General features: G+C 41.2%; 1 protein-coding gene across 1 annotated transcript; it reads right to left on the reverse strand.

The window, feature by feature from the left end:
• Positions 1–573: 573 nt before the first annotated feature.
• On the reverse strand, positions 574–10,487 carry perp (p53 apoptosis effector related to pmp22). The gene is made up of 3 exons (XM_061745395.1): positions 10,200–10,487; positions 3,210–3,347; positions 574–1,712 (listed from the first exon to the last, which is right to left on the reverse strand). Exons 1-3 carry the CDS (start codon positions 10,402–10,404, stop codon positions 1,501–1,503), a joined length of 555 nt encoding a protein of 184 aa, XP_061601379.1. The 5' UTR covers positions 10,405–10,487; the 3' UTR covers positions 574–1,500.
• Positions 10,488–11,032: the final 545 nt, after the last annotated feature.

Raw genomic sequence — 11,032 nt, forward strand, 5'->3', positions numbered from 1 at the left:
TGTTTTTAAATACATTTGTAGTTTACATACAAACATTTCTTTTCCTAATTAAAGTACATATTTTGCACAAAAGTGAGAAAATCAATTTATTTAAAACCAAAAACTTTATTTAATAATAAAAAAACATAAACTCCCTAAAACAATTAATAAAACAGCAGAAAATAAAGGTGGGAGATTTCCAGTGAATTTCCTTTAGTACAGCATAAACCCATGTAGTGCCTAAAATCTATTGTTGAAATTTTAAAATACAGTTTAAAATGCTACAGAAGAGATCTCTTCGATATAATCTAATGAACGCTTTGACCCCGTCTAAGTATGAATTAGGCCTTTACATGAACAGAGGCAGTCTGAGCTGGTAAAAGCTGGAGAACCAGTATCATAGAACAAGCAAACGTAAAAACAAAGATGTTTAAAGGCACAAACACAGCGAGTGACATTGCTGAATGATTTGGTCCATGCGTCTTTATCAATGCAACAAGGCCAAAGTAGATTTCCTCAGATTAGGAAGGCTTTTATTAAACAATTTTGGTCTTCTGTTTATCAAAAAAAAAAAAGAAAATGGTTTTAATTGATGTGTAACACGATGAAGTTTTCACTGTAAATCCACGATTTACATGTAGACACTAAAACAGATTAAACTCATTCCTTTTGTTCCCTTTGAACCTCAATTTGACATCATTAAACAACCATATAAACAAATGGTTCAGTAGCCTTTTATGGATAATTTTAAACAGGTGTATTACATGTTTTAAAAAAACTAGTTTAAACATGTTTAAAGAAAACATGATAATGTAATTAGAAAAAGGGATCCAGCTCTCAAATCAGCTATCCACGTCAGTGGAAACTCACAATCACAACAAGATCAAATAAATCTTACACTTCTTCTGTGTCATATCAAACACTTCACTTAAACTGTATTATAAATGATTTCCACTAAGCGCCCAAAAACAGCACAGCTATGTCCCAGTTACATCCACTTTATAATAATAATACAAAACTCATCAGGCAAACAGCAGATAAGAAAATGCATAAAAAAGGTGCAAAAATGGCTGATAAATCGCATGTGCATATCTGTATGTACGCATTATATTCAACCAGAGATTCCACTGCAAGACTCTCTTGATGCAAAGCTGCACACAGAATTAAAGACACGGAGTACTGTATTTTTGTAAGAAATCAGGTGAAAGCTATATTTTACACAAAACTATATCCTTTAAGTTAAGTGCACTTGGGTGATAGTTAAAAGCACATGAATAAGTTCAGTATGGTTAGAAAATAAAAAACAAAATTTCTGAAAAATGCTGACTAAATACAAAATACAAAACTAACATCAAGGCTGGTGCCACATCCAATCACAGTCCAGCTTAATCTAACCAAACCAAATCTAACAGAGCTGTGGAGTTTTGGTTAAATGGTACCGAGTGAAAATGTTCATCAGACAGCAGAGATCAAGAGAAAGATGGAAATAGCTGTGACTGGTCAGACGAGCAGGTTTTGTCTTTAGGAGGAGGTATAGATGTATTTGGGCTTTGCGTCACCGCGTAGGTCATCCTCATAATTTCTCAGGCAGCAGAAGAGGAAGCTGCAGCCGATGCAGAGGATGGTGGCCCCCCAGCCGAAGCCGTAGGCCCAAGTGAAGTAGTACTGGCCCTCGAAGATCTCCTCCTTGAACTTGACGGGGTAGATGATGAGAGCGATGATCTGGACGATCACTGTGGGGAGAGACAGGTGGTCAACATGTGGCTACAAGCTTCTATTTACAGTAAAGCTCACTGGAAAGAGCTGGGTGAAGCCTTTGACGGAGGGAAACACCTCCTGAAAGACGCTGCACTGTTTGCTGACATGAATATATACATGCTAGATTATAGAAATAGTGATATTTTGAAAATAGTTTGAATAATCATACAATCATTTTATTGTTATTTTTTTAAAGTTCTGTGTGCGCTGCCTGACTCATCATTTCCCTCCCATACATGGGTTAACGTCACACAACAGATGTTTAGGATGACCTAACTTTTCCCAGCTTGACAACAAAGGAAATGAATCCCAGCATAGTCAGTCAGTCATGCAACTGGCCAGTAGGCACAAAACTGTCACTGACAGCAGGGTGTGGGAAATACTTTAACACCAGTGTGTCAGAGTTGCATGAGCACACCAAAATCTGAGAGACTGAGGTGTGTGTTTGCCGGCAGAGGCTGGTCCTGGCACCGCTCCCTGTTATTATTTCAAAGCAGTTATTCTTGAGAAGGGTGTGACGGCAGTTGTATTCCTGGCTGATTCATGAACATAAATAAAAAGTTAATTTATTTCTGCAGATCCAAAACAAGAAAAAAAAATGTTAACGTTTCAATAATGTTCCAATAAGGTCTGAGTTAACTTCTCAATTTTGCTTCAATGGCTTACTCTTTACGCTAAAACTGTGTGTGTGTGTGTGTGTGTGTGTGTGTGTGTGTGTGTGTGTGTGTGTGTGTGTGTGTGTGTGTGTGTGTGTGTGTGTGTGTGTGTGTGTGTTGGGGGGGTACCAGGAAGTGATTACAGATCTGGCAGTTTGGCACAGAAATGTTGTACAGCTTTGCCTTTGTGGCCCCTCTGTGCTTCAAACACTAAGATTAGTGAGTTCAGTCAAACAGACCGGACCAGCTGTTGCCACGGCGATGTCACAACAAAGCTGGCAACAGTAAAGTCACTTTCTGTTCAACCTACAGCGCCTCTCCGTGATCATTATCCTTGCCTTTTTTTAGTGGGATTCGTACATCATTCACTCTGATTTTCCACCCCTCCCATTTCACACATTTAACAGCTTTAACCTTTTCTGTTCCTCTTTTCAGTAATAAACTCGGCTTCTCTGCCTCACACCTTTCTCTGTCTGTATACTGGGTTCATGTCTAAGCTCATAGCCTGAATAATGAACCCCAAGGATGTTTTTTTTTTTTTTTGAAAACGTACACCTCAAATACATCTTCAGATTCTGCTCGTAACACATCCAAAAGTCAACAGCCTTGGGCTCAGTGGATAAAAGATATTTTAAATAATCTTAAGAAGCCAAAGGTAAGATTTATCAGGCAGCCAGTGAGAATTGCAATCCAACTTGTTATTAAATTAAGCAAATATACTCCATTTTAATTGTAATCAGTTTCTGCATAAATGTGTTTTTCGTAACAGGATGTTTCTGAGCATGCTTCTGTGTGTTTGTGTTGTGTGTTGCTTACCAACAACGACTAGCAGTATTGCAGTGACACCCAGAAGAGCAATGTTGACATTACACATGGCCACAACAGAGAGAATGAAGGCGAGGATGAGCAGGATGAGGCCAATGATCATCAGAGCAGCAACTGCCTGGGCCCAAGCTGGAGGACAAAATAAATATGTTGAGTGTCACACAATATGTCACATATCTGCTCAAACAGTTGTCACTGTAGAAAAGGGAACTTGTTTCTTTTCTCATGATTAGATTTTTCCATCTTTGAAAGTTTTAATTAGCTAATGGGGACTATGGGAGGAATTGGGGATACTTTTAATATGTTACGCTTGCAAAACTGTTGCCTTCAGTTTTGTCCTCCAGGCTAAAATCCAGAGGGAAGGTTTTTCAAGTATATCTGCCTGGGACTTCACCCTGGATGAACCAGAACAACCTCAGCAAGACTAAACTTCTCACATCTCTAAAGGAGAATCCTGGCACGCTCCAGAGGAAACTGATGCAGGATTTCTTCAATGCTACCTTTTTTATCCAACTATGCCCTTCTGAAACTGTTCCGCATTATTGTCTAGAGAGGGAAATAAAGTAACTAACTGTTCTGTCCTGATTGAGGTATACTTGGACCACAGGAACACCTATTTATCCATTTACTCTACCCACTGCATCCTTGTCAGGGTTACGGGAAGCAGGAGACTGTCCAGGCTGTCATTAGGTGAGACGTTGGGCACACCCCGGAACAGGTTGTCAAAAAAATATACAAGTATTCAAAGTCAGAATTTGGAGTGATACAGCGACAACATCCCTAAATCGGTTGGAAATTCATGAGGCATCAATTAATCAACTGAAAAAATGTGTCACTGTCGCAATTCTGAGCAACACTTCCTCACCAACGATTATAGAGAAGGGAGGGCGTGACACAAAGTCTCGTAATTTGACGGAATCGTGACTAAAACACATCTGATATCGCCCGCCTTATTTTTACTGTCGGGAACCAAAACTTAAGGAGTTTCCAGAGAAATGCTGACAACACAAATGTCTGCTGAAACAGACAAACTTTGACTGTGTATTTCAAGTGCTGTGAGCTTATCCAAGGCTCACATTTCTTGTGTTTTAAAAGATTTTAAAATCCTCTGGGAATAAAAATATTATTTCCTGGGACATTAAGTTTTAAGCCAACATATACAGTACAGTGTTTCCTCTACATTCATTCAGCAGTGGCGGTCCGCCACTGCTAAATCATAGCCGCCACCCCTGAAATTTTTTTTTTATTATAATTTTTTTTTTTTTGCAAATGCACCATCGCCGCATCTCTCCACCTTCACAGCACAGCCTGTGTGATGATGAGCGCAACGGTGGGGGGAGGGGAGGGGAGGGAGTGGGGTGTTTGGGGGATCCTATTGGAGTTAATTACTCGCGAGAGCGCGGCCTAAAGTGACATCACGTCAGGCACCAGGTCAGAGTCAGAGTCAGAGTCAGAGTCGTAAGAAAAAAAAAAAGGAGAAGTCGCCGTAAGAAAAAAAGGCAGCGAATTACCGGAGAAAAGGTAGACTTATTAGGGGCGGACTGGCCATCTGTGTGATCGGCCAGTACTCCAGGACGGATGGTGGCCCGCCACAGTGTTAGGGCTCGGCCAGGCGGGGCTTTATAAATATATGGGCTTTATAAATGTATTACATATATGAGCGCGGAGTCGGCGTGGCGAGGAGCTGCGCGGCGGACAGTGAGTCGCGCTGTGAAGCCTGATTTATGGTTCCGCGTTAAATCGACGCAGACCTACGCCGTAGGTTAAGCGGCGACGCGCAACGTACGGCGCGCGTCCCCGCGTAACCTACGCCGTAGGCTCTGCGTCGATTTAACGCGGAACCATAAATCATCCTTAAACCACCTGCAGCCCGGGAGGAAAAGTTAAGGAGCGGCTGCGAGTTGTTAATCGGCATTGCTGGTTCGTTTTCTTAACTCTAAGCTTTGTTGCTTTGTTTGTTAGTTTGCTGGTGTTTTTTTTTTCCTCTCTGTGATTTTTAAGTTATTTGTGAAGAAGTTCTGAGTTCCCTGTGGGAGTTTTTCTGTGTTTTTCTATTAAACTACGCCTCGTTTTGGCTAAAGTTTAACCCGGTTTTATTTTTAAAATTATCTTCAAAACATAAAAAGAAATCGATCAAAAATCACAATTAATACAGAAATTATTGGTGCTGTAAACATGTGTCTTTTTGGAAAGGTGCACAACATGGACTTTGGTAGAATAAGAACAATAGTGCATTTGGAACAAGGGAATGTCATCCTGACTTCCCACATGAAAAATATTGTTGGAAACAGGCACCAAATATAATATATTTAATTTTCTCAGATGGCAAAAATAAGAACTTTATTGATCCCACATAGGAGTAATTCATGTTATATCAGCTATAGAGAACAAGGTAGTGCCTAAAAACAATATATATCCCCCTCACAAAAATAAGAAAAATAGAGAAACATATTTTCTCACCAACAAAACATATTTAAAATTTTCCAAGTAACAAAATAACATTTTTCGGTCAATGTAATAACATTTGAACCATCTTTCAGACAATTAAATTTGTTCATGAGAAAATATGTTTCTCTGTTTTTCTTTTGTGAGGGGGGAACGCACAGTCACAAGAACACCTGGAAGCATTCATGCTTATGACCACAGAGAAAGATCCTCATGTCCCTTGACAATGACAGAGTTGCAGAAAAAAGTGACCTGTTGAAGAAACTCCTTATCCCTAAACATTGAGAAAAATGGCATTGCTGGTTTGTTTTTTTAGGTTAGTATTCAACCTTCATTTCTATGTGAGTATTCAAGTTAAACTGTGTATTTACACCCTCGTTACATTGTGATTTTTCATAACTCATACAGTGTTGTGTATTTCAGATACCTGTTTTGTATTGGTTCAACCAGAGGGACTGCAGTGAGACCTTAATTTCTATGTGAGAGTATTCAAGTTAAACTAGAATACTGTGCTCTTAACACATCTAGTCAAATCAGTGCTATTGCTATAATTTGGATGGTATAGTATCATGAGCCACAATTAAGTATTGTGACACTCATGCCAGGCGTTATTGTTGTTGAGTTTCCACGCGCCGATTGCTTTGGGCCGGGCCTAGTCAACGCCGCCGCCGCCGCCACCCCCCTGGGAAGCATGCCCCCACTGCTGAAAAAATTCCTAGAGGAAACACTGCAGTAGGTTTGTTTTTACATACAACTGTAACAAAAAAACTAACGCAGTCAATCCCAACCTTTTTCTGTTTCACAACAGCAGTCAAGCTAACAATGTGGACTGTCACCACTCTGTTACACCCATCAGACTGATACTGGATCAGCCCCACCCTTAAATTATTCATGCCTCTGTGTGCGTGTTCAGGTGAGGCCTAAGCCAGAGGCAGGTCCTTAATCATAGACACATCAGACTAGTTTGGCCGGTTCAATCGTCTCCTACGCTCATGATGTTTGCTTCATCTACATGGAAACTCTTCAAAAACAAACTGTTGCTTTTTTCTCTACAGGACACTTCAGCACCGTCTCATCAGACCTCCATGAAAGTATTCTGATTTAAACCAAGATCACAAGGCCGTGCTATCATAACTATTGAACCATGCATGCAGAATAAAATCACAGATAAAGGTGATCATCATTAGATGATTGGTTACAGAGGGCTGATTGCAGTATGTAAACCGAGCGATTACGATCAGGGGTAACCTCTAAATGTGGGTGCAAGTACTCTTTAGTGGAATAAGTGGACACAAACCTTAATTCATCATAAAATGACATTTGGAGTACTTTTGTGCATTCCTTGCTGAGGTTGGAATGGATTCCACTTGCTATTTTTATATTTAATAACTACAAAGTATTATAGATTAATGTCAACACCATTAACAGGCATCTGCATGTGTCAATGTCTAGGTTGAGCACTAAAATGGTTTGTCTCAACTATTTAAATTAATGTCATCCAGCTCTTTAACATCCAGGGCCAACAGCCTGAGCAGAGAGGCCCAGACCTCCCTCTCCTCCAGCTCTACAATCTCGACAGGGTGTTTGGGGGTCTGCCTCTGGGGCCATTTCTGGTGAACATGCCTGAAATACGTCCCCTGGGAGGCAACCAAGAAACATCCTAAACAAATCATCTCAATTGGCTCCTCTGCATGTGAGGGAGCAGCTTCTTGACTCCCAAGTCCCTCTCGGATGACTGAACTTTGCACCCTATCTCTAAGTGAGAGTCCAGCAACCGTACAGAGGAAACTAATTTCAGCCACTTGTACTTCTGATCTCATTATTTTGGTCCCTATACAGAACTTCCCGGCCATTGGTGAGGGGTTCGGAACAAAATCAACCAGCAAACAGTGCCTTGCCTTTTGGCTCAACTCTCTCTTGACCACAACAAACCAGTAGAGTCTAAACAGATCCACCAGTCGAATTCCTGTTCCATATTTATTTCACTCGTGAACATTAGAGGCCGTACCTCACTCTTACGGATGGTAAAAGATCAAGAGCTCAATTTCCCCAAGAGCGCTACATGGGTACGCCGTCCTGTGGACCTATCATCGGCAGTAGGGATCCTATGCATAGGGTGCAGTCTGTTTTGGGAAAAAGCCAAAAAGCCTTGGCATGCTGGCCCTTATTATTATCAAAAATCTGAATCTACTGAAAATTATAATTATTTTGTATTACTTTAATAAGCAAGATTTTATATTGGTCAACATTTCGCAACAGTAGACCTGCAAACTCATCATGCATATGCATGAGTCACAAAAGAACACATCTGGGCCTTTTCAACACCATCTTCTTTCAGTGTTTATGTTTCCTGGTGCGTATTTATGCATCGGTTATTTTTTTTCTCTTTTTTGGTTGTGTTTCTCAATGTCTACCCTGGTATTTTTGCACTTGTTGAGACTCATTAATTGTTTGCATCAATAAAAAAGGGATAAAAAAAAAAAAAGATCATCTCACGACAAGCCCTGAAACATGTTTATTCTTGTTGCTCACACAAAAGCTACAGTTGTTGAGATCACCGCCCTCCTTCCACCTCAACACCCAGCTCTGGAGTCGGGTTGGTTTGGTTCCAATACTCAAATATCCTACGTTCACGCACGCCAACTGGATTTGTTTCTTCAGATTTGAGAACACCCCCACAAGTCTTCAGGTCAAAAAGCCTCAGGGCAAAAATGTCTCTTATCCAGTCAGTAGCTTTCTGGCAGCTCTAGTCATCTTTTGTTTAACTGTTTCAGTCCTGCTGAGAGTACAGAGACCGGGGCCAAAACAGCAGCTGAGTGCAGATCAGACAAACAAAACTAAACTGCATGGTCTAAAACTTCAAAAGAGATCAAAAAGCACAGGAAACGTCATCTACGGCTCTGTAAACATTTGTGTTAAGTCATATGTGACAACTGTTTTATCAATTAACTAATGTGTTTGTGTTACATAAAGTGAAGCACAAGAAATACTAAACACAGGAAACTAAACTCAGCACAAATTTAAATAACTAAAATTCCAGAGAAATAAACATAAAAAGTGAAAAGTGAACTTGTTTATTTGCTTGTACTCATGACGGCGTACGCCAGCTTGTGTCGGGTGTGGCACTGTGCTGGAGGTTAATTCTCAGGTTTGGCATTGTTGCGATCAATGACACCAGGTAAAACCTTCAGGATGCCAACATTAGCAGGAATTATTGAGATTTATCATAGAGGAATTAAAACCACCGACCAGAAACTGTCCTTTGGAGGTTAACCTGGAAGGACCTCACACCTGTCTCTCTGGCAACATGTTTGTGTTTTTGCAGAGCAGAATCTGCACGTCTAATCTGACTTCCACCGAGTGTACTGGAGGGCACCGTACTGCCTTTGTTGTGTAATGACACAAACAGCCGTAGCAGGAGGCAGAAGTTTGTTTTGCTCAGCTATTGTTCAGCATATTGTGTCCAAGTTATGCGTCACCGAGTTATGCGTCTCTGACCAGACCTCTTCACTGAAGGAGAAACTCAATGGTTTGACTATAAATAGCTGTACCTTTGTAAAACAGTCAGCTATCTTAAAAATCTGCTTTGGTTCTAGAAAGTTTGACCTTGACAAAGTACTTCTGCTTTTTTCTTTTTTTCTCTTTCATAAAGTGAGCTGTTTTACAGGAAAGGTTTCTTTCTCCAGTCTGAAGCTAGTCCGCAGCTCTCCTGTGCTCCCGTCAAAGACCTCAATAGTACAAGTACATGTTGTACTAGAAGAACTAGAGAGGTCTAACTTTCTTTCGGTCCAAAAAACAAAACAGTCTAATGACTCCTGGTAAATCCCTGTTTATGTAATATTTAGGTTAAATAGTAATGTAAACTCTAAAGCACTAATAGGTTTTAAAGGAAGATACGAATATGGATCTGTTTCATAGTTAAAATGTATTCAATCATTACTATAATAACCTAATTTGCTTCACAGTCTCCTTATCTATCCTTTCATACTCTTACTCCATAGTAGAAATGGGAAGCGCCATTACTGAGTAGAAATGAGTTGTTTTCTTCCTTATTTGTTAGTTTGGCCTTCGTTGATTGTATGAGTTATAAAAAAAATGTGTTTTGGGGCTTTACACACAAACCAGAAGTGGACTGGAGGCTAAAACTTAAACTTCGAGCCACGTGCATCACACTTCCAGCCTTTCTAACTGCTGAGGATGAGGGGAAAAAAGAAGGAGAGAAAACAATACTTGATAATGGTGGAGAGACCAAAGTTCAGCTGAGTGTTTTGCAGGCCTCCCTCCTCCCTCGGCCAGCAGGTTTTGCGTATCAGCTCTCAGGTTACAAAGTGCGACTGTGGTATGTCAAAGCTGATTTATGGTTCCGCGTTACACCAACGCAGAGCCTACGCCGTAGGCTACGCGGCGACGCGCAACCTTACGGCGTACGCTCTGCGTCGATTTAACGCAGAACCATAATTGAGGCTTTACAGGGCAGAGCAGCAAAGCCCAGGTCCGGGAGCTGCAGCCCGCAGCTCGGGTCTTGTTGGTACTCACAGTGCCTCATCAGGGACTCGCAGCTCCAGTGGTCGTTCCTGCCTCGGCACTCCTTCCACATACTGGCGTAGTGGGTCTCGGCGTCCTCGTCCTCGACCCATCCCGACGTGGCCGCCACGGCAATGATGTCGAAGATGAGTGCGAACAGCAGCAGCAGCGGCAGGATCCACCTGAACCGGGGGTAGGCGACGCCGCAGCGGAACATGGTCACGGTGGGAGAGCAGGAGCAGGAGAGAGCAGACACGGACCCGGGACCTGGAAGATACTGCAGGACTGAGGAGTCCGACGGGGAAAGTTATTCGAGGCCCCACCCAAAAAACAAGGAGGCGGTGCATTCAACCTGGACGGGGACCGAACCCAAGTCCAGCCCAGGAAGACGCACGTAGTGACATGAGCGGGGAACCTGGAGCGCCGGGCGGGTTTTACAGCGTATTACAGTTTTTCACAATTGTTTAAACACATTTATTGGAACATCAGACACAGAGGTGTCAAAAGTATTCACATTCATTACTCAGGTAGAAGTATAGATAGGCCTACTAGAGTTTAAAAATACTCCTGTAGAAGTTGAAGTATCAACTCAAGTTTTTTACTCAAGTAAAAGTATAAAAGTACTGGTTTCAAAACTACTTAAAGTATAAAAGTAAAAGTAATGTAAGGGGGAAAAAAGCCATTAAGGACAAAAGCCATTGAAAATGAATGCATCTTAGTATAATGCAAATATATTAAAGAAGCATATATGTGTACTATTGAGCATTAACATGTGTTTCAGAGAGCAGGAGATATGATGACTAGTTGCCTATAAGTATTGTAATGGTGCAAAAAGTCGAACTTCA

Source organism: Cololabis saira, chromosome 17, assembly GCF_033807715.1.
Source record: "Cololabis saira isolate AMF1-May2022 chromosome 17, fColSai1.1, whole genome shotgun sequence".
Lineage (NCBI taxonomy): Eukaryota > Metazoa > Chordata > Actinopteri > Beloniformes > Belonidae > Cololabis > Cololabis saira.

Bases quoted from the DNA above. Each gene is read 5' to 3' on its own strand.
- perp (XM_061745395.1), bottom strand. From the start codon at position 10,404: ATGTTCCGCTGCGGCGTCGCCTACCCCCGGTTCAGGTGGATCCTGCCG. The intron at 3,348-10,199 runs GTGAGTACCAAC...TTTGTCCTCCAG, and splicing joins CGAGTCCCTGATGAGGCACT to CTTGGGCCCAGGCAGTTGCT. The intron at 1,713-3,209 runs GTAAGCAACACA...CTCTCCCCACAG, and splicing joins AATACTGCTAGTCGTTGTTG to TGATCGTCCAGATCATCGCT.